At 39.9% G+C, this 27,177-nt stretch overlaps 1 protein-coding gene across 1 annotated transcript in view; it reads left to right on the top strand.

Moving 5' to 3' along the window:
- plxna1a (plexin A1a) overlaps positions 1 to 27,177 on the top strand; it is a 220,602-nt gene that overhangs the window by 22,670 nt on the left and 170,755 nt on the right. The window contains exons 2-3 of the mRNA XM_079589633.1: positions 220 to 1,607; positions 17,698 to 17,880. Of these exons, the coding sequence (XP_079445759.1) occupies positions 420 to 1,607; positions 17,698 to 17,880 (1,371 nt within the window). The 5' untranslated portion in view covers positions 220 to 419. The remainder of the gene's footprint in view (positions 1 to 219; positions 1,608 to 17,697; positions 17,881 to 27,177) is intronic.

Raw genomic sequence — 27,177 nt, 5'->3', positions numbered from 1 at the left:
GGAGTTTGTGGAGTGCACTGCTGTCTGCAAGCTTGACACACTCATTAAATGTTGTATAGGATTCCACCCAGGGCCCCTCTGTTAGATATTTATGTTTATGTATTATGGGTTATTTTTTCTTTTGGGCAGGCAGAACTTTTAAACTCTAGTCAAATCAATAGACAATGTTCTATTCTGTTTTTTTTCCAGCACTCATGATGTGTTTTTCTACCCTTGCAGGGCTAGCGGCCATGGCGCTGCAGATGATGGTGTAGACGACAGCTCTGTGCCGAGAGAGAGAGAGCAGAGAGGACACTGGGTCAATAAGTTGCTCTCCTCAACGTAGACTGACAGACGCTGTCCAGGTTTTTTCCAGGCCCAGGATCAGAAAGGTGAACGGATCACCTGGCCTACAGCTTCCTCTCAGAAAGATATTAAAAATGCTGCCGTATGGGAGGAGGCCCCTTCCCGCCTCTATTTGTGAGGCTTTCCTCCTCCTTTTCTTCCTCTCGTTCCTCCCTCAACATGGGGGGCTCGAGGTTAACCTCTCTTCCTTCCGCAACTTCATCCCACCAGAGGGAGGGCTTACGCATTTGGTCGTCCATAACAAAACGGGTGAAGTCTACGTCGGTGCTGTCAATTGGATCTACAAGCTCTCCAGCAACCTGACCAAGCTCCGAAGCCATGTTACCGGCCCTGTGGTGGATAATGAGAAATGTTACCCACCACCTGGTGTTCAGTCTTGCCCTCACGAGCTATCACAGACTAGCAATGTCAACAAGCTGTTGCTTCTGGATTCAGGGCAGAACAGGCTCATTGCATGTGGAAGCACCTCGCAGGGTATATGCCAGTTCCTCAGACTGGATGACCTCTTCAAACTGGGTGAGCCGCATCACCGCAAGGAGCACTACCTTTCCAGTGTGTCTGAGGCTGGCACTATGTCAGGAGTGGTTATTAGTGGAACCCAAGGTGAAGACAGCGGAAAACTGTTTGTAGGTACACCCATCGAAGGAAAATCAGAGTACTTCCCGACTCTCTCCAGTCGTAAGCTGATGGCTAATGAGGAGAATGCTGAAATGTTCAGCTTTGTCTACCAGGATGAGTTTGTCTCCTCACAGCTCAAGATTCCATCCGACACACTTTCCAAGTTCCCTACCTTTGATATCTACTACGTCTATGGCTTCAGCAGTGAGCAGTTCATCTACTACCTAACTCTCCAACTGGACACCCAACTCACCTCGCCGGATGCCAGTGGTGAACAATTCTTCACCTCCAAGATTGTCCGCCTCTGTGTGGATGACCCCAAGTTCTACTCCTACGTAGAGTTTCCTATCGGCTGTACCAAGGATGGTGTGGAATATCGATTAGTTCAAGACGCCTACCTCAGTCGGCCTGGTGCCAAGCTGGCACGGTCGTTGGGCATTTCTGAACAGGAAGAGGTGCTGTTTATTGTTTTTGCTCAGGGCCAAAAAAACAGGTCAAAGCCACCGAAAGAATCCGCCCTGTGCCTGTTTACACTGCGAAAAATCAAGGAAAAGATTAAGGAGAGGATCCAATCCTGCTACCGGGGTGAAGGTAAACTGTCCCTGCCCTGGCTCCTCAACAAGGAACTGAACTGCATCAACTCAGTAAGTCACACTTACTAACTATATTGTTTGTTAGACTTTATTTCAATAGTCCACTTTAGACATTCTTCTAACTATTAGTTACTATGCAAAATATATGTCACCTAACTCTTATTAATTTGCAACTACATCTCAAACTAACTCTCAACAGTATTAGTAGACAGCTAGGTAGGTTTATGGTTAGTAGAATGAGTCAATATGTACTTGCAAAGTTACCGTCAAAATAAAGTGTACGCAGGGAGACTAATGCAACAGCATCTATTAAGAAGACTACTAATAAGAAGTCTACTAATTCTCTAATGACTGTTAGTTGACATGTAGTTGCAAAATGACTGATATGTAGAATGTCTAAAGTGGACAGTTGAAATAAAGTGTTACCATACTGTTATATTAATGAGCAAGATGCCAGATGCTCTGTTGAATTTAGTCCCAACTTGTTTGCAAATTAATTGAAGTAACTTAAGTCCCCCAACGCGGTCCCAGTGTTGATAGGTGTTGTAGCAATCAATACATTTATTATAGTACACATGTTATTTCAAAATCATTGGTGAGTTAAAGCATGGATGCAGGCCCTGAGAATCTCAGTGTTGATGAACAGGGAAACCCTCAGATTAACTAGCCTAGCTACATCATTAGCTCAGTCTATAGGATTAGCACCCTGTCACTCTCTTGCCACATGTGTCCATTTCCTCAAGTGCTAATTGATTTAAACTCTTAAAGTTGTCCTGTCTTTGTTGTCCAATTCCTCTTGGGACCTTTGTTCGAGTGTCAGAACAATGTGGACAGCCACAGAGAGGTTAGCGTGCAGGCGCATAGCTTACTTGCTAATCAACAGCACTCTTTGCAGCACTCTCTACATAGGCCCTCGTAGGAAAAAGCCAAGCTGGCTGTTCTACACAGAACACAATGCTCTAGCACAGAATGAGGGGATTATTCCCAGAGAACAGCCCAAATCCTCCCTTCTATTTTATGTGCAGCATGTTCCTGTGTGATTCGACTTTACTCAGACATACAAGAGGAAACACACTCTGGCTGATGGAGCGAGTCAGAGACTTGTGAGAGTAATAAAAAATAGAAGGATGGAGATGGATATTATGAAAGAAAGGAAGATGAAGGGGAGGGAGGCAGATAAGGATCGAGAAAGTGTGCTGACTTCTCATGTAGTATTATGATATATTATGATGCAGTCTCAGTGATGTAGTTATTGTTTCACAATTCTCATGCCATGACACCTCATCTACAGTATTTTGTCATAGCACTAGTGGGTTATGAATTATTACATTTCAACGACAACTTTTATTAAATGCCCCAAATGAGAAAACGTAATATTTGCTTCAGTTTATAACGGCAATATCTTCTCTGATCAAACGTTTAGTAGCACATACATCAAAGCTCTAAAATTCAAACTAGGCAGTAATTTATTTTACCATCCATCAAATGCTGAATAGTAATCACTATCAGACTACATATCACAGTTAAAGAGACCTGCTGTTATTCAGCTGTCATAGTCTCTCTTTGAAAAGCAGGTTTGGTTGAGTCCTTTTTTATTTTATTTTATATACTTGATATTGTACTAATAAATGTTGTTCATTAAAACAAAACTGTGCTTTTCTAAAGAAAATTGGCAGAAAATGAAAGAAACCAGGGAGGCTAATGCTGTTGCATTAGTTGTTTAAGAAGATGGTCCTACTTCTGCTGTGTCCATGTTGAAGGGATAGCTCACCCAAAATTAAAAATACTACAATTTACTAAACCTCATGTCATTCCAAACCTGTATGCATTTGTCTCTTTTGCGGAACACAAGAAGATATTTAGAAAAATGTTGGGATCCAAACAACATTAGGCCACATTTTGGGACTTTTATTTTGTAATTTGACCGTTTTTACAATATATTTTGTGTCCTACTGAAGAAAGCAATGTATAAATGTTTGAAAATGACTTTTTTTGAAGGTGAACTATCCCCTGTTGCACTGTCATGAAAATAATCTGAAAGACTACTTCCAATGTAATGCCTGCTGTTGCAGTGCAATGCTTATTTGTGCTATGCTTTGAATTGGCTTCTGAAACATTTTGGAAATTACATTTGTGTTAATGTACTTGCGTAATGTGTTTTTGGGCCTTATTTTTTTGCCTCCTGCATAGACTTAACAGTTGCTTCTATAGTGCATTGTGGGTAGTGTAAACCATATGCTCTAACCTCTAATGCAGAATTTGAGGGTGGAATGGCCACAGTGGTAGACTCCGTCGACGAATAACTGACAGTGGCATTAACGATAATAACTGCTGCCATTATAATAACGGGCCTGGAGCAATCTGCCTTGGTAATGATGGCGGCACGGCTGGCTGAATTGGATGAAAAGATAACGCTCTGAGGGTCCTCCACCGGCAAGGAGCTTCCAGCTTATGAATAATTCACCCTCACTCACCTTGTGTTATTCATTTATAGCCCATCACAATCAGCGCATGATCAAAAATCCCTCTGCCTCCGCGCTCTGCTTACAAGCAATTAATGTTGTCATTTTCCAATCACAAAGCACACTTTCATAATTCAGAAGGCTTTAGGGGAGATACACACGCAAGGCAGACAGAAAGACGAGACGGCGAGAGATGCGTGCAATCAGACAGACAGACAGTAAGCGCTTTTGACGTCTTTCTTCTGCCCACCTGTCCCATTGCTCATGGTAAAGCTATGCATATATGGAAATGAGAAACCGTACATGATGGTGCTTGATTACCATCTGCTATACTGTGTTGCAATCCATCAAGGATACGTCAGCAGAGTCAAATAATAATTACACACCAATTCTCTTCTCTATTCTGCTTTTTATCAAGGCTGGCATTGGAACTTTTTCACTGTAATTCAGTTCTTTGGCCTTTTCTTTAAAAACATAACTGACGTTTATAATGGACACTCCAAAAAGTGGTCTGTTCAGATGCTGATGTGAGTCTTTCTTATATTTTCAAACCTATTGATCTGCAGGATATTGAGATTATTCTGCTGGATTGCATTTTTCCGTCTATTTACATGGGACTTGCACGGCAGACTCTCCCTCAAATGTTTCGATTTTATGGTGGCTGTAACAACCGAGGAACTTTTAAAAGTTCCTGGTCACCTTCTGTGCCAGATGCAAGCTGGTTTCCAACCATCTGAATTGTGCCCATAAAAAAAAGAGAAAGAAAAGGGGGTGGGGGATGGCAAAACTTATTAGCATTGCTAATGAGATTTTATGTGTGTCCACAGATGATATTAATGAGCACAACAATGACACACAATAACAACAATACATTTCCGTACTCGAAAACAGTGTGAATCGCCTTCTCGGGAGAACGTCTCGTCATTATTGAACGACTTTTAGCTGATTCTGTGTGTGGCACTGAGACAAATTGTTGTTTAACTGATGAACGAAAATACACCAGGACTGACTCCTTACCCTTTGCTTCTTTGCATAATTACATTATCACTTATCTCGGTTGATCACTTGCCTGGTGATTTTGATTGCTAGCAGTTATCCTTCTGGTGTTCAGTTCTGTTTTTCCCTCAGACTGAAGGCTGAAAGATTTTCTGTCTTGTCTTTTAATCTCAGATGCTATTGAAAACTTCCCAGATGAAAGACTTTGTGATTTTTAATCATGACATTGAATATAATTTGCTTGCTGTTGGTGTTCACTTCAGTTCTTTTGACTCCCTGAGGAACTGCTCAAGGAAATGAGAGAACAAGTCCACGCGGGATCTCTTCACGGACAGGCAAAAAAGATATTGTATGGATTACACTTTAATGGCTTCCCATCTGTGCCTCCTACCCTGTAGGGTATTGATCAGAGATGACTGGATATTGAAAAATCATATAGATGAAACTATATCCACCTCAATAGCCTCGGGGCTAATAGTTTTTCCATAGTCTTATTTATTGTGCTTCGGAACACGGGTTTGAGATTAAGGGAATCATTTGTCGATTTTTCTTTTTTAAAGGGGAAACAATGAAGGAAAATTGACTGTAAATATCTATTCATTCCAAATGGGTGCACCAATACCTTTTCAGAGACCAAGAATGAGTACAGATACTTTGTAGAGTATTTGGTAGTTGCTGATATTGTGGAGAACCAACCAGAAATTACAGGGAGAAAGTGGTGGAACCGTAACTTGGTTATACAAGAACATGATCTCTGTATCCGATAGTAGTATCGTATCACTGCGTCCCTGTGTGGATGTTCACATTGTGAATGTGCTTGTAATGGGGCACAATTGGCATTCCCTGCTTCTTTGTAGCCTTACCATAAGCTATTCAGATAAAACGAGGCCTTGTGAGCGGCCAAATAAAGTGTAGACAACTGTATGAGCTCTCTGTGATGGTAATTTTAAATCAATAAGTCAGCCAGTTAACTGGGTAGTAAGAAAAATGACTACCCAACCCCCCTCCCCCCCAAGCCTTTCACATGGCGACTATGTGTGTAGGTTGCAAATCTCTTAACAGGTCATGCTTGGAGTGCTCCCCATCTAATTGTCGGTGTAATTATTTATTGATGTGTGTTTGTGTGGGAGCCGCGTATGGAGTGTGTGTGGGATGGTAGGTGGTTGTGATCAAGAGCGCAGTGTGTGTTTGTGGGTGTGCGCTTGTGTGCGGCGCTATTTGCCAGGCTGCGCATGCAGCTGTATTTGTTGTTTCCTGTGGTGGTGGGCAATGGGATGGATCCAAAAAACATCAGTCTATTTCATATTCCACAAAGGCTTAAAAAACATCCGCATACACAAGCTGGGAAAAGCCAGTTACACCTTCCCTGCTGAAAAGACCGGCTTAGATTTAACCAGCATGCATTTGCAGGCTGGTTAGTTTTGGTTTGGTTCTTCTGCTGAGCTGGTCAGCCATCACTTTTTCCAATGGTTAGCTATTTAAAAAGGCAAATGGGGACACTTTACATAAATATTAGTGTTAAAGTCATATTTTTTTATGAAAATAAATATATTTTAAATGTAGTCAATATTTCATCGTGTCATATTCAGTCAGTAACAGGCAATTTTACAAAAAAAAATGCCATATTTTGACTTTAACCATATTTCTCAGTAATTTTATTGTCGAAATTAACTATGATCAACCTCGTTTGTCCTGGAGCAACATTCCTATCAACCAAACATATTTTATTGTTAACCTTTGGTTTAGGGGTTGAATAACTTATCAGATAGTCATTGCCCTTTGATTGAAGTTAGGGTTAGGAGGATGGCATTTGATATTGATCTAGGAATGGTTCGTACTTGACATCGCGTTCACAGGTCTTTGGATCTTCGGTGAACGACAATCACAAATTTTCCTGATTAAGCTATTTAAGAAGGCTGAACACTAGTGCTTTCACCAAGTATATGTTCTTGGATCAGCGTCTTGTTGGTTGTGTGAAAACATTCCTGTCAACCAGTGAGATTTTCGGGTTAATGCTGGGGTTTGGTTTTAAGCTTAAACAACATTCTTATTAATCATTTAGCTTTGCCCTATGATTTTAGGGGTAGGTTAAGATTAGAGTTGAGACTATTTGACTAGAATGTTGTTCCAGGAACATTGCATACAGTACTTGGCAACAACATGTTCACAGGTCTTTCAGCGGGGTTGGAGAACTACAATCCGTCTCGAGATTATGCAGGAAAAGCTCAGCAATAATCTTGTGATTTCAATGAATACTTGCTAAATCATTGTGAGTAATGGCCAGCTTTTGGTAAGCAAATTTCCAAGCATAACTAGCATGACCTGGAAAAAAAAGATGGTGAACCACTTTTGAAAGGACAAAACCATTCCTCATTTCTGGCACCTCGACCCAAGCTGGAGATCCTTTGGGAGTTTTGTGACACCCCGAAGAGGTCACGGTGGCTTTTATAACTTTATTATTATGTTTGGTTTTTTCCCCTCTTCAAGCTAGCTGTTGTCTGAAATGTTTCTAGCAGGCTCTCTCTCGAGTCCACATGTAATGAGGGGGTGTATGATTTGATGATGGAGCATTACTGGACGCTGAGGTCAGAGATTCCAGGAAAACATAAATTGTTTTGGGTGCATAATGAGGGTTAGATGTCCCTTTTGGGTGCCATCACAACCTTGCAACTTGTGTTTTTACGGGGTGGATCCAGTGTATTTAGACAGAAAAATTCTAATAGCTAATGGAAACCAACAGTTACAGCTTCAAATGCCAAAATGACTGTGCTCTTTGTTCAAGTGAGTGGGAAAAACAGTTTTTTTCTATTACGGTGTGCTCTAAAGGCTTTCTGATTGTGGGTTTGAATAGACAATGTTTGTGAGTCAAGTACCTTCATCTGATGTTGGACATTTAAAGCCCTGATGATATTGCTCCTGGGAGACATTTGCTGATAACCATGATACAGTACATTTAGCAAATGAGCCTGTAGATGCAATTTGATTCTTTCATTGATATTTTCTACCAAACAGATTTTTTTTTTTTCCATTTTCCCACCAATAGCTAGATCTGGTCAGCTAGATACCAGCTAGATCTGATCCGCAACAGCAGTGGCCCCAAAACATATTTGGACACCAACGCCAGGGTTTTTCAAACTTGGTGTCAAAGACCACTTCTTTGTACTAGGTTGGAAACCCTATTTAAAATATCATAAGTATCATGTTACCGGTATGCTACATTAAAAAAAAAAAATCACTGTACTGAAGTTTAAAATATTAATCTAAATAGTATTAATATATTTAAAAATATAAAAATATTATTCTTAGGCCTAAGTGTATTTTTAATTCCTTTAAAATGTATGAACCTGAAGAAAATTATTTTTATTTTTAATTTATTTGTACAGTACTTTTGCATAGTAAATATTTAACAGTCATGTATACATTTTTTTGTCATTTTTTTCCCTCTCAAATTTTTATAGTCCCACTATGAGGATCACAAGACCGGTTTAAACCCCCGAACATAAGCCACACATACAAATGTATGAATGTTTTTAAAGTATGTGATAAAATATCAAACCAATAGCAAATGGTTTGTGTACTGTATATTAGCAGTGTCAAAAATAAATGAATTTTCTGTTTAACAGTTTAAGTGGCAATTTTCTGTTTGCCAGGAAAATAAAATGGATGCTGCCTTAATCATATCAAAATAGTTTTTATATATTAATTGCAGAAATTAAAATGTTATTCTTGTTAGAAATAATACATGCATGCACACACACACGCACGCAAGCACACACACCCATATTGAGAAAATCTCTAGCATCATTTGTTTACAGATGTTGCTTGATTTGATTTTGTCATGTAATACAATGACAATTACGCAAGTCAGATAAGTGTCAAAATGCTTTTTGGTGCCAATTCATTGTTTTCCTGTCTGGTAATGAATTAATTCATCTTTTGCAGGGGTCACCAGAGGCAATTTTTCTTGCGTGGACTTAGAATGCATATAAATTGGCATCAGGCAATTTCACAGCATGCTAAACATTATGTTAGCTTGATCAGGGCTCTTTAGCATAGTGCGGTTGGAAGCTCGCAGGCTCACCACGCTGAGTCTTGGAGTGCCGTTTCCAGTTTTTCTTCTTGAGCGGGCGTCAAACGGCAGACTCACATTCTCTCAATGTTATGGCCCTCTTATGGCCTTGTTGTCGAAGAGAACGCGCCCAGCGGGGCCTCCAATGGCTACCATAGAGCCGCTGAATGGAAACTAATGAAATCGCTCATTGCTTTCTCATGTACTCGCGCACAACAGAGATGTATCTCAGATCTCATTACTCTGTAGCTGTATGTGAACGTAGCTTAGCAGAGCTCTTGAATACAGATGATTCCAGCTGGAAATGCAGCACGCTCTTGGGAGAAAGTCTGTGTCTGCGCTGTAATTGGATTAGTGTTTGTGGGATGCTTAATTTTAGATTATGTAGATTATAATCTGATGATTTTGCTGGGACAACAATGTTAAAAGCCTCAGATCAGCTCCGTGAGTTTAGAGATCAGACGCACACAGGCTTGCGCGGATGACTCACAGACTTTGGTTAACAGTCAAGAGCTTGCTATTTCAGACTAAATATAATAGTTGCACGTGTAATGAAAAGACATTAAACAATCAAAAACACTTACATACAAAAATATGTTGAATAAGACATTATAGGAAATTATATGTAAAATCATTCTTACTGTTATTTATATGCATGTTCGTTGTATAAGAATTCACAAGAGTTTTATGTAACTTTAAAATCGTTTCATTCCTTTATTAACCAAAGTAATTTAGATTGACATAGATTATAATAAAACACTTTCATTCATGTTTTTAGGTTTAACATATGACTTAAGCATATCATTTAAGCAGATGCTTTATTTGTTCTTTATGTATTTTGTATTTAAATCCAAGACGAACCGAGATCCAAATAATGACACACATGCACGGGTATCCGGGTATTTCGGCGCAGGTTTAGGTTCACTGGTATCTTAATGGGAAACGATCAGGCAGGAAGTGGGTCAGTAATGTTGAGAAATTGGCCTAAATTGCATTTCCTACCCAGCATATTAAGAATAGGACCAGCTGCTTTCAATGGAAGCTCTAAAAGGCCTGACGTCTGAGCGTGCCAAACATACGTGTGATCGTGCAAATCATTCAGCCTCTACAGGTTGTTTATCATGAGAGGCGGTGCAGATTCGGGAATGCCGTGCCAAACTATTTGTTCTGTTATCCTAATCTGAACCGTATGAGGTCTGTAGATCACACTGCTCTTAAATATACAGACAAACTGGGAAAATCTCAGGAAAAAATATATGTGTGGGATTCTGGGCCATATTTGAACACAAAACCAAAAGAAAAAAATATTTTGCATGATTTGCTGCTGAACACAAAAGAAGATATCAAATTAACTGGCAAACAATTGCTGGTCCTCATTGACTATTTTTTCCCTCATACTATGGAAGGCAATGGGGTCCATCAACTGTTTGGTTAACCATATTCTTCAAAATATCTTCTTTTCTGTTCAGCAGAAGAAAGAAATTCATACATGTTTGGAACAATTTGAGAGTGAGTAAATGATGACACAACTTTCATTTTGGGGGGATCTTTTCCTTTAAATGATGCCACAATGATAATAATTCAATGCTCCTCCAATAGGCTTTTTATTCCCCAATTATAATTTCTAAAATATGACTTGGGAAAGTTCTTGACAGGTTTTATGAGATTTACCCAACTAACAAAAAAACTGTTTCTGCTTTCATATGGAAGCATTTTTGTACCTTTGCTCTCCTATTCAGTTTATGTTGATTTATAGATCAGTGAAATGCATAATCGCTTAACCTCCGTGTTAGAGAGAGAGACCGTAAACCGAGAGAGCACAAGTGTTGTGCATGTGTGTTCTGTCTGTGCCAGATGCCATGGGGCCGAGAGCAGGTCATGGGCAGTCTCATAATCAGGCCTCTGTGCTCTGCTTGGAAATGTGTTTGCGTTGTGAGGCGCTGGTCTGAGGAATCTGTATGTGCGAGTGTGAACAGGCTGTGTCTGGGGTGCGTGTGCGGTGTCAGGTCAGTGGTGAGGAGATATGAACATCTGTCCCACAGCTTTTGCCTGCTGCTAGTTAAATGACACAAGCGCACACGTTACACATTAGCACATGTGTGCGGCTCAGAGTTGCACTTGCCTCTGTTAGTCAGCCTTTCGATATTATACATAGTCTCTGCTTTAGAAGGCATGTATGCCCAAGAAGCGTTCATGGGCATCCATCCATCCATCCATCCATCCACCCACCCACCCACCCACCCACCCACCCATCCATCCATCCATCCATCCATCCATCCATCCATCCATCCATCCATCCATCCATCCATCCATCCATCCATCCATCCATCCATCCATCCATCCATCCATCCATCCATCCATCCATCCATCCATCCATCCATCCATCCATCCATCCATCCATCCATCCATCCATCCATCCATCCATCCATCCATCCATCCATCCATCCATCCATCCATCCATCCATCCATGTTTGTTGCTATGCAATTATTATTCTTTTTTTCTTTTTTTTTTAGGTGGGTCTGGGCATGTTGTTATAGTTTTGAAACAAACTTATTTAAAACTGCCCAGAGTGCTATAAGGATTTTTAAAAAATATATTAAAAAGTTTTAATTGGTAAATGAGGCCCTGAGAGCGCATCTAGTTTTTAGGTTTTTGCTCTCAAATGTTCGTTATGTCAGATTATGACAGATTTAAATTGCAGTGTGGACCACAAGTTTGACTATGTTAGACACAGGACAGAACGCTGAAACACTCTTTCTCTCTCCTGTTCAGTGACTCATTCACTCTCTCTTAAGTCTATAAATCACTATTTAAAATCATCATTTTGAGGGGTATTTTTGAAATATACAGCTTTAATTCAAAATCAGTCCAGAAGATCAGCGGTGCACACTTCTCCTCCGCTCTCCGCTGATATTTTCCAGTGCCTTCATGCAGTGAGCACCTGCTCTCACTCCACGACAGTCTCATGCAGACGTTATAAAGTCAAACAATAAAGATCACGAGTGCCTTTTTTAATGCCAGACGAGGGGCTGGAGTGAAAGGGGAATGGAGACTGAGAGAGAGAGTCCACGGGTGATTAACGGTGAAAGTGTAGTAGACTGATAAATCGCTCTAACTAACAGCCATGCCATGGGTATTGGGTAAACAGCAGAACCACAGTGCAGGTGAATGTGAGAGTGTATTATTATGGGTGTGAATGTGAATTATACATCTGTCTGTATAAACCACCATTTGACTTACTTACTGTAAGTCATGTAATGTGGAAAATAAACTTAGTTTGTCAGTTGTGTAGCATGTACTTACATATTTACAGGAAGACAGGCAGAAACTGGAAGCAGTCCGACACAATGTAGAATCATAGCCTACACTACCGTTCAATATTATTAATATATAATAATATTTAAATATTTTTTAAAGAAATTAATTTTATTCAAATTGACTCCTTAATTCAAAATGTATTAAATTGATCAAAAGCGACATTTAAAGACATTTATATTGTTTCAAAATATTTCTATTTCAAAAAAATCCTGTTCTTTTGAACTTTCTATTCATCAAATACTCCTGAAAAAAAGTATTGTGGTTTCCACAACATTATTAAGCAGCACAACTGTTTTCAACATTCATAATAATAAGAAATGTTTCTTGAACAGCAAATCATCATGTGACACTGAAGACTGGAGTAATGTTGCTGCAAATTCTGCTTTGATCACAGGAATAATTGAATTCCAAAATATATGAAAATACAGTTATTTAAATTGTAATAATATTTCACAATGTTACTGTTTTTAATGTATTTTGATAAAATAAATGCATCCCAAATACCAACCTTAACTTTTTTTAATGGTAGTGTACATGTGTTTTTTTATGACCTCATGTTAATTGAGAGATTAACTGAACTTTTAAAACAGTTTACCATTTACAATGAATTAGAGACAAAAAAAATTAAATGGGGAAACACTTTGGTGTAAATGGTGAGTAAAATAAACCGTCAATAGACATGTTATGTCAACTACACATGTGCGTTCTGATTTTTCACAGAATGAACATTAGCGTCTAGCTAAGACCCGAGACCTCCAGTGTTGCTCTACCAGTTGAGCTACATGAAAGTCATAGCATTTTCCTTAATCAAATGACGGGACAGACAACCTAAATACATTACGTCCTACTAAAGGACTTTAGATTGAGGGTCAATAGGATTGCTTGGTGGAAGCAGCTTTATAAATAACACCATTATATAAAGCTGAACGACAGCTCATGACGGCCATGCTAATATGACGTGTATTTTTAGATAAGCCTCAGATGCTTTGGGAATCTGTGATGTTCTCCTGTCTAATGCTGTTAATGCCAGAGAGAGCAGCAGAGAGAGTGCCTGAATTCTGGCTCGCTTTAGCGCGAGCACCATTAAGACCCAATTAGAGAGCCTCCATTGGCTGTTTGAAAGAAACAAAGGGCAAACGGCTGAGCCGCTGCATTTCCACCATCACCAATCAAAACAGGAGGCTGGCAGCCTGCCATCCCTCCACTCATCTCTCTCTCTCTTTCTCTTAGGCCATGCGTCCAAAGATTTTGGCAGCCTCTCTTTATCTTCATTTATGTGTTCCACCATCTACAAACACATTTAAGGACAAGCACACAGAGACACGCATCAACAGAAACACTTTTAAGGACAATCGAGCACATGCACACGCGTAAAACAAACACACTCGCACATGGCTGCCCATTGGTGCATACCTGAGTGTAAACAAATAAGGATTCATGTTGAACACAAATGAGCTTTATAGACACAACAGCAGTGAGTCTTAAGAAGACAGACAGAATATTGTTATTTTATTATATATTTTTTGTGACACACACAAACACTAAGGATGCATTAAATTGATCAAAAGTGAAGACATTTCAAATCTAACAACATGTTTTTATTTAATTAATGCTTTAATAAATGTAATAAATACATGTTGTCTCAGACCATACATAATAATAATGAATAACTAAATGTTATACAAATAAATATGAAAGAATAACCGAAGTCAAATCCCTTTTGGTATTTTTGTGATAGCCGAGACTGACGTCTGAATCCATTGTGCTAAAAATGGAATATAACCAAATTGTGTATAAGCACAACTGTATTTATCTCTCTATAAGAGGACCGAGACCTTTGTATCTCTCTTGTGTATGTTCTCCCGAAACACCTGGTCTATCAGGTGTCTGTCTCTCTGGATCAGGCCTGCGGCATCTCTGAAACATGCTGCCAGATTAACCCTTTGTGACGTGTCCATCACATCCCCCTCTGTCAAACCCTGCCTCCCTCATCGATCCCTAAGGCTATCATTGGACGGATGGAGAGAGAGGCAGGAAAAGAAAGAGATGGACCGATAGAGGATAGAGTTGGATCGTGTCTGCTTTGAGATCGATCAGATGGTGTAACGATAAGACATCAGGATTACAGCTGCTCTCTGAGGTGTTGTGTGTGTGTGTGTGTGTGTGTGTGTGTGTGAGCAGAGGTGAGTTGGCATCACATTCCTCTTCTCTTTCCCACTGGTCTGCATTGGGTCACTTGAAATCAGGTGCTTAGTCATCAGCTCAACTGAATCAACTAGGCATTACTCAGAATTGTGGGTAATATTTGTGCTTCACATAAGAGGGCATTGTTTTTATTAGATAATACATTTACACAACAGCTTCCTTGCCTTATACCTTCCATGCTGTTAAGAGGTATTTTTAGACTTTAGACAGATTTACTGCAACTTAAAGGGATAGTTAACCGAAACGGAACATTCTGTTGTTATTTACTCACCCTCATGCCGTTCCAAACCTATAAGACTTACATTTTTTGTGGAAGATTTATTTTTAGGTGAATAGGGGCCTTTTCCGTGTAACGAAAGTGATTGAGGACTGATTCTGTATAGTGTTAAGCTCCAAAATTACCAAAAATTTACCATAAATCACCATAATTTACAGCTTAAATGACTCATGTGCTATATTCCAATTCTTTTGAAATCATGTGTTAGTGTTTTGATGTGGAACAGGCCAAAAGTCTAAGTCATTATTTACTGAAGAGATGTACTGTAGCTCTCCTTAGCATAAGAAAAGTAATCATGTCTGATTAGTGAATCAATTGTCTCTTAGAATCAGATCTTTAGAGCAAATCAGATGATAGTTCAACCCACTGACTCAGCGATTCAGTTGTAGCAGTCAGCCTCTCCCCTGAGGGGAGTTTTATCAGTCGCTAGCAATAATTTCTGTCTGTTCCTCATAAAAACTATTGTATGACTTCAGCAAACTTGGAATATAATGCACAAGCTGTATGAATCACTTTTATAATACTTTTATGGTGCTTTTTGGAGCTTGACACCACTAGTCCGCAAAAAATCGTGTTTTGTTTTCCAGAAAAATAATCATACAGCTTTGGAACAACATGATAACAGAATTTTTTATTTTTGTGTAAACTATGTCTTTAAGGTCAGCTTGAAACATCCTTCTGAATTCTGAAATTAGTAAATCATACATTTGGAATTTAATACGTTTTAGATTGGTTGTTGACATGAGAACAATTGTTGAGGAAAATATCATTATAAGAGAACAATTGTTGAGGAAAATATCATCATGTAAAGTCAGTTTTGATCTTCAATGGCAGCAGAACAGATGGGTTCTTTTAGGTTTTTGTTGTTCATGCTCTCTGACTGAATTCTGAGGCATCTCCTTCCTGTCCAGCCTGTCAGAGGCATTTCGGCCCCCTTCCATCTCAGCTGTCATCCCCCTCACATTCCACGGATATTGAAGATGACAGTCTCAGTCCAGCCCAAGAAACTGTGGTCGCATGGTGTCTGTCTTTAACTTGTTAACATGCCTGTGTCTCTGAACGCCCTGCTTCGAATTAGAAATTTGTGGGAGAGATGAGATTCCTTTTCGGGTCAGGACACCCGTCACCTCTCTCCTTCTCCCACCGAAAACATTTTGCACTGGACTCATTCCTCCCTTCTGTTGTCCACATTGTTTAGTCATCTTTCCCTCTCCCTTTGCCCCAAAATGAGGCTGTAATTTGAGTTAAGAAGGGTAAAAAGAAGAAATCTACACGAGGCATACTGGAGAATCTCTGATAGATATGCATCGCTGCCACTCGCGGTCACTGGCTATGGGTGACTGACTGCCCTGTTATTTCTGCAGTTTTCAAATGGGGTGCTGAATAGGAGGTAAAAGCAATACATTTCAGCAGTGTACGTCATTTCTGAGTCGACTGTGTGTTTAAATGTGCTTGTTTAGTGATGTAGCTGTTTACATATAGCATTTTCTCATGAAGTAACCCCTTTAAATGAATTAAGAATTGAATTGAGATTGCTATATAAAATTTCAATTCCTAAATGTAATTTGAGGTAGCCAACATTTTAATTTTTATTTTGTGAGGAAGAAGACTCAAAATAAATCAGAAGAACACTTCCTTTCCCAGAATTCTGTGTTGAATTGCAATTCCTGTTATTCCAGATCAACTTCCTGTGATATTTCAATCTGAATTTTGCACACCCTGATGCACTGGGGCAATGTCATTATGCAGGTAGGACTCATCCACTCGGTACATGCCATTAGTTGTAGTTTGTCCCCACGACCTTGTCTTTGCCAGCACTTTTCAAGCTTTGCTAACGCAAGTGGTATTTCCAGCATCATTGGTTGGCTTGCATTAACCGCCATTACCAGCGTCATTAACTCTGCCAACATAATGTTTCCTCATCTAACTGAGAATAACACCTAGCGGCAATAACTGCGAATGGTGAGCAACAAACGTTTTCTCTCAGGAGATGAGTCCAGGCCGATTGTAATTACAGTAGGTGCATGATGGTCGGTGTAACCCAGACGGTCGCTAACCTTAGGGATGCACTTGGTTTGTTTGTCCAATCCCCTTCTGTTCGTTCTATTTACAGAGCAAATCTCGGCATCTCCCATGGGGTTAGGGAGGAACATGCTCTCTCGTGTTGTAGGGCACAGCGCTGGTCCACTACAGTGTTCGGGAGCCTGAATATCCTTCCCGCTGCCTGGAATGGGTCATCCTTGGCAGCAGTGGCACCCCTCGCTGGGTGAAGGATGAGGGGCACCGTTGGGCAGCAATGCGGGGCAGTAGGGGTCATGGCCACTTTTGTCTCTACTAATGAGTCCAGTCTGTCGTCTAGAAAAAGGAGGACGTCTCCCGGGACACTTTGTGCATTGTGTGGTCGTCTTTGTGTGGGACTATTAGGGATTGTTTGTGCATAAAGCATTGAATTGCAAGGCATTGTGTGCGACATTTGATGTTGGCCATGTCCGTGTTAGCAGTTTTTCCGTACAAAGGAGTTAAGAGCTGAGAATGATTTTCCCTCAGGTCCTCTATATTTTCCGAGGTTCTTCTAGCAGCTCAAGCACAGGGACTCATCCTGCGATATATCTGTATGAGTGTGGGCCTCTGGCTGATTCATTAGCACAGAAAATACAGTATATGGCCTTTAATGACCCAAAGGAATATCAAGCATTGGATTGGTATTGCAGAAGATTAAGACGAGTGAAAATGCCATACCGGCCACCATCGCTCCCAACTCCCACTCACTAACTCCTTTAATAACTCTGGCTTTTTCTTATCTCTCCCCACAGCCTCTGCAGATAGATGATAACTTTTGTGGCCAGGACTTCAACCAGCCTCTAGGGGGCACCACTACGATCGAGGGGGTCCCTTTGTTCCTGGACAAAGACGATGGGATGACGTCAGTGGCGGCGTATGATTATCGCGGGCACACCGTAGCCTTCACCGGCACCCGTAGCGGCAGGATGAAGAAGGTGAGTCGCATGCCTAATTTTTGGGTTTGGAGGTAATGCGATTGTACATGTTCATTTGAGGTCGGATGCTGATGTTCGTAAAGGTGTTGGTATGGTGTCTTGGTCGGACAGAAATAATAAAAAATCATGATATATATATATATATATTATAATATATTTTCATCTTAGGACTTAGGACTGATTTCAGTATTTATAGTGTTTACATGGTTTCCCAAGGTAATTAAAAATGAAGTGGTACAGTATATTTTTTTTTGTTAGTGATTTACATGATTACCCTGGTAAAAAAAATATACCTTGGTTTTGAAAACTAATACAAATGATTGTAATAACATTTGTATTCTTTGAAATATTTCACAATGCTATGTAAATACAGTACCATGGTTTCAAAGTACCAACGTAATACCATCAGTGGATCTTGGGACCGCCACAGTACTGTTTTATTATTTGTATTAGACTACTAAAAGTCAGGCACATTTGCTCTCAAGAATATGAAAACCAGCCACATGCACACACACTTCTACACAAACGTGCTTGTGCTGAAGTATGCAGTAATCCTGTCTCAGTCCTTGTACATGACCCCGGTGTGATGTCTAAATGGCTGGCTGGATATAGGTTGTGCGCGGGGGTGGTGAGGGGGGATCAGCGGATGTCGAGTGATATCCCATGATCGGAATCACATTTCTCTTCCACCTTGCTCTTCCTGTAGCGGCCCCAAGTTGGACAGCACTGCCTGTGTCATTAGACAGAAATCAATGGCCCGTGTGCACATACACTGTGTGTGTGTCTAGGTTCCAAATGAGGTGAAAGCTAGAAAGGTGTATGTACATATGTTGATGGCACGTGTCAGTTAATTGAGTACCAATCTTGTTCCCGCTCCTTTCATTGCTCGACCACCTCAGTCAATCTAGTTCCTTTGCAGAGCCTTAGCCAAATATTTCTGAGCTCTCAAGAGGCGAGCTGTAAGAGATGGACCAGCTCTAGATCTTGGATGTTTGTTTGTGCCGGCGGTGCTGTTTTATTGCTATTCATTTAGTGCTAAAGTGTGGGTCTGGCCCTAATGAAATGTAAAGCTGTAGTCTATTGACGTGGGCTCATTGTAATTCCTCTAGTCTTTCAGTTGCTGCGAGGCCTTATTGATTCATCTGTATGAATATATAATCAGGGGCCTAAATCTTAGTGGCTGCAGACAGCTGTACGAGTGTGTGTGAGTGTTAATGTTTGTGAAGCCAAGACCCATGATGGGCTGTTAGACTGCACCATGGAAGATTGTTTGGTTCAGTTGTAGCGATATTTATTTTGTCCTCTATGTTCTCAATCACTTAATTCTATCTATCTATCTATCTATCTATCTATCTATCTATCTATCTATCTATCTATCTATCTATCTATCTATCTATCTATCTATCTATCTATCTATCTATCTATCTATCTATCTATCTATCTATCTATCTATCTATCTATCTATCTATCTATCTATCTATCTATCTATCTATCTATCTATCTATCTATCTATCTATCTATCTCCATCCAAGATAAAAACAAAAGGTTTAGCGCAATCAAAATGGTTACCGAAATAGCTGATTTATTGATAAAATTTCTCAAATGAAGACACACTCTTTTTTTGTTTTACTTAAGCACCAAAAATATATATACATACTTCAAATGTCACACAAATTACTTTGAAAAAATAAATAAAAAATTTGTCAAGAAAAAGGGCTTAAAAGCACAAATAAATGTGTTGGCTCATGACAGAATCAGCCTACATGCAGTGTCTATTTTCGTGGTGTTGATCCCGTTAAAGCACGGTTTCTCTGTAATGTTCAAAGTTGCATTTAAATAATTTTACATTCATATTATTAAAATGTATATAAAATAATGTTATGGCGATTTCTTTTTGGTAATTTATTTGGTAATTACCATACTTATTTTTGTAATTTTGTCTTGTTTTTTTGATTACACATCTTAAATTGATGATCCTTTTAATTTGTAATGTTGTACGTTTTTTTGATAATTATTTATATACACATATATTATGCAGGTGGGTTATGTAGTTGAGTGAGAAGGTGGCGAGAGTTATGTATGTATGTATGTATGTATGTATGTATGTATATGTGTTTATGAGATGTATTGTGTGACCCTGCTATGAAATGTGGCCCCTGTGGGGCCAATGCACACAGGAGGTCAATGTCAGTGATTTTATAGAATCCACTACTGGGGTTCATGGGAGTGAAAATATCCATAAAAATCCTCTATGCATAAATATGTCTGCCTCCTTGACATCAGCTGTACCCTCCAACCTCAAGCCTCAGCTTGTCTGACTCTAAATTGAAGACCGCAGCTAATAAAGCGGCTTGAAAATGCGTTGGATGTGACTATTTGTTTGCAGACTGAGTCGTAACTATCTGAATCAGAACTCTATCTGTATGCGATGGCAGAGTTCATGTGCTAACCGTCATGTGGTCTTTCCTAATGTGTCTTTTCAGCCCTGAGCTTGCAACTTGTGGCGGCTGGAAATTAAGGTTCTTGTGAATAACTAGTCATTCACGTTCATGTCATGTCCACCTACCCACCTCTGCAGGTCTGATCCGCAGGTCCTAGGGAAGATCTCCCTTGGTGAAGCTAAATGCTGGTGGAGGGCTACAGGTCACTTATCATTTAGCACGTTAGCGTGGCTAATTAGCATGTTAGCGCAGCCACACGTGTACCCCCTCCACTGCTGAAATGTCACTTTAATTAAGAAGCATGATCTGATTTGAGCTAATTTGCCGAGCGAATGGTAATTACAGATAACATTTGGAAGCAATGAGCAAGAAGGAAGGCTTGTGGGGTGGGTGTGGGGGGGGGGGGGGGGGGTGCGTTGTTGCGGCAGGAAGTGATTTCTCCTTGTGGAAATCTCGCCTGATTGAGAACGATTAATGATTGACAACATCTTGTAGTCCTTGGCGGGAATGTCGGAAGCCGTGATTGGTGGCAGTGATTAGGGAGCGTGCTGTATAGAACGGAACGAATCCTCAGAAGTTCGTTGCATGGTCAGTCGCTCCGAGTGGCATTATGAAGCGTCACGCCTGTGAGGGACAAATAAGAGGAAGACTGACTGCAGCACGTCGTAACTGTGATTTTTCTTTTTCTTAGCAAAAAACTAATATTCTCATTGTCAATTTGAAGCTGAATCTGCCAGTACAGATAGCGGTTCACTTTACTCTCTTTCTCTCTCACAGACGAAATAAATGTCACATCCAGCTCCTCTCTTATAGCGGGCACTGTGCCCGTGTTTCTGTCTCAATCTGTGTCTATTCATTGTTCTTCTCCTTGAACAAGTAAAAGATCATCTTTATCATTTTGTTATACTGTCAGTTTCTGCCTCTGTGTCCTGACTGAATCCTAAAACCTTCCCAATATGAATTTGAAATTTAATATTTATAAAAATGTAATATTATAAATATTTTATATATTTAATGTTCATGTTTATTTCTTATATTCTATTTGTATTTAATTATCTAATCATCCACTCTAGCTTGGTTCGAAACCTTGAAACGCATTTTAAAGAAGCTGTAAATTCAAAAATGACTTCCATGTAATTCAAATATAAAGTTTAAAAATGCAAGTTTAAATATTTGTCTTGTGGTTGTCTCCTCAGTGCTGAAAAAAGTCTAATTAAAAGTGGACTATTTTCACAAATTTTTGTGTGGTAGGTATTTTTATGTTTGTCAGAGTGTTGTTATTAGCTTAGCAACATGCTAATGTAAGACTCAAACAGAGTCAATTATAAGTCAACCTTCCAGTGCGCTTTAAGTGAGAAGGGCTATTTGTGTTGCATGTGGAGTTATATTGGTTCAAATTCTGTAGCATATGTCTCCTTAGAAGGGTAGCTGCATATCTAGAGAGAATATAGCAAGGCAGCTCGCTAAGCAATGTGCACGTATGTGTACCCTGGCTCTATGTGGCCATAGAAAGCACTGGCAGATGGGTTTGATTGAAAGAGCCCCTGGCTATGAAGCTCATTGGACATCTGTGAGGAAAGCACACTTTCAACCAGGTGCTTGCAGGTTTTTTTCCCCCCTCAAAGTCCTGACTTTGCTCAGTAGTGCCCTTGAGTAGCACTTAACCTATGAGTCCGGGGGGAAAATCTGTACCCATGAGGGTCTAAAATTAGCCTGTAATGGATGGCGATTGTATATAAACCTATTCAGGCTATTGCGAAACGAAACAAATGCCAATAAGCTATCATCATACGAGCGAAGGACGCTGTGTTAGCATAAAAGTTTATACACCCTCCAAACAGCTTGTGTTTATGTGTTCGTAAACCGAATGACGGTAATGTCGGGTATTCTCTCATTTTCTGCCTCATTTGTTTAATGCTGCTTTGAGGTGGCCTGTGTTTCTTTGACAGCTGTGGATATCCAGCATGCAGACATGACTCCATCCCGTAGCAATGGACACTGTCAAGTGGAACAGAGGGTCACTGATGTGTGCCGGCCGCTTGTGCTCTCCAGCAAAGCTATAGACTGTGTGTGTGTGTGTGTGTGTGTACGATTGTTACCAGATGCCAACAGAGGATGTGACCAGCTACATTCCTAGGATGCTGCTTGCCAGCTTTTGCCACAGCTGTGTCCAGCGCAACTGTGCACAACCTCACCTGATCCCAGGGCAGGACAGCTGCCCGCCCATAGGCATCTGCGGCCACGCCTGACGTCATCCCCGTTGTCTGACAACTGCGGACACACCTCCATCTTCCACCCGCAGCGAAGGGCCAAAACAGCTGCTGCTGCTCGCTTCATGCCTCTCATTGGTGCCATCTGTCCGTTCGTCACAACAGACACGGCACTCTCTGTGGTCAGTCACACGCATTGACACTGAACTCTCGATCCCTGCAGTTTGCCCTCGCGCGTGTGCCACACTTGTAGGGGCCGTACACCCAGAGTGTCCCGCCAGAACATTTTGCAGGGCGTCCATCAATCACGCTTTTAAATTTGAATGAACTTCATATTAATAATTAACAATTTACGGTATGGTTCAATTTGTATAGCTAACATAAAAAAACAACTGTCATTTTAATATATATTAATAGCCAACGTTAACAATTAGCTAAATATTTATAAATTAAAAAAATATATAAATTGCATTTATTAATTATTTAATAATAAATGTATACATAAATGCTAAATTGCAATGTCAATTAATTAAACCGTATTGCAAAGCAATAATTGTTTTATTAATATTAATATAATACTACTAATATATTTAAAATATATAAAATAGTATTAATGCAAATGTAATTGTTGAAATGTTATGAATGTTGAAATGTTAATGATTGCAAAGCAATAATAGCTGTAATTTTTTTATTAAATAATATTAATAATAATAATTCAAATATATATAACATTTATGTTTATATATTGTTAATGATTAAATTAATATTGGTATTAATTGGCATAGGCATTGGCATAATTAATTGTAGCCATTATTACAATGCATTATAATACTTATTCATAGTTACATCTTTAAATAGCAGAATGGATTGTAACACAACACATGACATTTTAATGCATGGCTTGGTTTAATACGATTTAATGCATTATACTCTTAAAGCTATAACCATGTAAGGTAAGATTGAGTTTAAAATGTATTATAACTATTTAAAAGAACATGCAAATGATTGTAAGGTATATTATAATGCACTACGTTGCGTCTTGTTTATAACCTTCAAGTGAAGTGTTACCAATAAGGGTTATATGAAAATTGTGTTTCACATTACGTTAGTGAGTCTGGGCAGACTCTGTGTGCTTATTCCGGCAAGTTCTTGAAGCCCAGATCACAGAATGACTGGATGAAGCGCTGTCTGCGAGGAGGTCTTGGTGTTCTGGCTGCCAAAGCCTTTGTCACCAGGGCAGCTCTCCCTTGGGCACCGTTGTTGTGGAAACTGAGTGTGTCATGCATCTCATCTGCATATGTGGGGTGTCTGCCATCTCTACCGTCTCTCTCTCTCCGTTTATGGAAGCACCTCACGCAAGTGTCCTGCCAGCCCTTCTGAATTCTAATGCGCTCCCCTGTTTGTTACGTTTCATGATCAGAGGCGATACGTTTGGCCCCTCCGGGACCTCCTTTCAAGCGCTGTCTCGGAGATGACACTTGGTAGGAAAGTTCTTCCTTGTAACTTTAAAGATAATGACTTCTTAATGCTGCCAGACCTTTATTTTCTCTACAGACCTGCTGCAAGTGATTATGGGAGAGAGCAGGGATCTTGTCTGCCGCCTTTTGTGAAGCTCGGTGTAGTTCTTTACATCGTTCAATGCCAAAAGATGCCAGTGTCACATTATATATGCATGTTGATGGTTGCATTGTTTTTTCTCTCAAGCAGAATCAAACAGAAATCCTTTCATCCCTCAACCCACCGCACTAGTGTATTTGTGGAAGAAAACACCATATAGACCCTGAATGTATGCCTGAAGGCAAGAAAGAACACAGCGTCTTTATCCCCCATCGTTTCCACGGGAGGAAATCTGTCCACCCAAGAAAAACAACAGAATCAGGAGACACCGGATAGTGGCTTTCCCGTGACTGCTGGCCAGGCACGACATTGTGAATGGGAGTCTGTCTCGGCAGGTTTATTCTTCTTTTAAGTGGCCACCGTTGTGTCACAAGGCCAATGGTGGCTAATCTGTAGCTTCTGGTATGAGATTAGAGCCTTTGAAGCTTCATTAAGTTAAAGATTTGGAGAGGAGGATAGCCATTAGCTAGCCACCCTGTAGCAACCCGTTCCTTTTGAAATAAATGCAGTCAATTATTTGCTGTAATGTAAAAACAGATATATTTTAAACAGTGATGCACAATATATTTGCCGATATTAGATTGATTGATTTATTGATTGATTATTTGGATGACCTTTTATTGGTTATCGACAAAAACATGAAAATAATTTTGGGATCAACCAGAATTTTAATATTGATGCATCCCTAATTTTGAAAACTTTCAAGCAGTTATTTTTCAACCAATGACAATTGATTGTTATTCTCACTGAAAAGCTCTGAAATCAACAAAAATAAATGTAATGTACACATTCAAACCATTCACTCAAGATGTTTTGCACCAAACCTGTCCACTAAACCGACACGGTTATGAGATTTCTGCACTTAAAACTGAGGTTCCTGCAACATGCTTTCATGGCAACTCGTAACATTTTGCAGAATTTGTGGCGAATACATAAGAATTTGTACAATCTCATTTGTACATTTCCGGATTATCTACTTGGAACTCACTGAGTGTTAGGTTTAAGGGTGGACCTTCAATCATTTGTTTCCATGCACATTATGTTGTGCAAATGTATATGAAGTCGCCAGCTCATAAAATAGTTACTTTTTCCTCACAGAATCGGGTTGGGTTCCTGCATTTCAAGTTTGAGCCTCTTGAATTGCATTATTCTTTTGAGTTGAGTTTATCATATCAAAGACCTCAGTCTCTTGTGACCTCCATGGCTTGGTTTCTCTTGAAGCCCTTGAGATGCTAATCACCGCACTGTAAAGGAGAGGGGGCCATTCCGGCCTCAGCAGGCTATTGGGGGCCTCAGCACTTCCAGACATAGTGATTATCAAGTAGGCATCAAGTCCCTTGAGAGGACCTTGCAATCAGGACGGAGAGGCCCTCTGACACGAACCCATAGACACTCATGGGCTTGCTTACACGCACAACACACCTGCTGCCCGGACTCATATGCATGCTCGCTAGCCACTCACAATCTTGAATTAGGAGCTCTTGGCTTGTAAGCGTGAGCCTTTCCATTTGAGTTTCAAAGTCAGAGGGGTGAAGTGGCAGTGGACACACATTCTCTCACACACACATGCACACTCACACTTGCATTTGGTTTTGAACAGAATTGTAAGTCTTGTCATAAAAGGAAGCCCGGGGATATTGAGGCCACATCTGTAAAGCGAACCAGTCTTTCATTCGAATTTTTCTTCCGCTGAGTGATTTAAAAGTCCTTCTAAAAACGACGAGAGAGTGCGATAGAGTGCAAAAAAGCCGAGAGACTTGAGAGGGAAGGACAAAGACAGGGGGAAAAGAGGGACCGCTCCATCTGTAGACCCTCCCCGTGCCAAGATTCATTATGTCTTCATTGGTGCAAGATTACAATGCATGATATCAGGATGTTCCTCTCAGCATCTCAATGGGTTGGACGACAGCCTCCTCCCTCTACACAAGCACCATGTTTTTCTCCAACCCTTTCAGCCCATTGTTGAGGAACGATCCCGGCTGTGGAAAGCCATGCAACTGGAGTGTAATCTCCATGTGTGCGCCGCACATGCCTTGCTCTTTCATGGTCAAACGTTCCCGTAATTAAAGTATACCAACTTGGCATGCATCCTGACAGGCTTCAGTGCTGTGTGTTTGCATTTCAGTGTGCGCGTGTGTGTGCGTGGCTCATCCACTTTATCCTCCACCGTCCTCCCCTTCTTCTCGGCTCTCTCCTATGTGGGCCACCCTGATCTTCTGTGGCAGGCTGCGGTGTTTGTATGACTAGCTCTCTGGCTCCAAGCCCTGGAGGAAGCGTGTCTGGGGCCCACATTAGCCCTCTGTGGCCTTGCATATGTGTGAAGCAAAAGGGATTGATAGAAAAAAAAGGAAGTGCACACTTTCCGAGAGATCCTCATTGGCTAGAACAAAGACACATGTCCTCCCATTTCACTTTTAAACCACTAAACCACTACAGACAGTAATGATGTGAAATCAATGAAGTTTTCCCTCCCTGCCACACAATGTAGATAACTTGTAATTTACCAACCCAACAACTGGTGGTCATGAATAGTCATCTTTTGGGGGGCCTTTTGTGCTTTTGTTGCATGAAAGGTAAAAAAAGTAGAAAAATAACTGATATTTTTCTCTCTCTCTCTTTTCTTCTTCTTTTTTTTTTGGAAATGGTTACTAAATAATCTCAGGCATACTTCTATATATTCTAATATGATGCATTCTTATAATAATTTGTAAAAGTTTGACATTTTATATTTATATTTGAAAACGTATAGAAAGAAATATATAAATTAATAAAAAAAATTTTTTGTTGATATTTTCAATTAAAAAATATTAGTGTATTAAACATGAATTAACATTATTAAACATAATATTTTGTTTAAATATTTATCCTGATAAACTATAAAACTATTCAACTAATGTAATACTGTACTTACTATACAATTATTATAAAATAAATTAATAATTTTTTTTGTTTATTTGAAAAGTCATACATTTAATATTTTTGATAATATTGTGATATACATCGCTTTCATAGTACCGTCTGATGCAGTC

This window comes from Phoxinus phoxinus (assembly GCF_949152265.1).
Source record: "Phoxinus phoxinus genome assembly, chromosome: 18".
NCBI classification, from domain to species: Eukaryota; Metazoa; Chordata; class Actinopteri; order Cypriniformes; family Leuciscidae; genus Phoxinus; species Phoxinus phoxinus.
The sequence above is the reverse complement of the archived record's forward strand: the minus strand, read 5'-3'. Positions and strand labels throughout refer to the sequence as shown.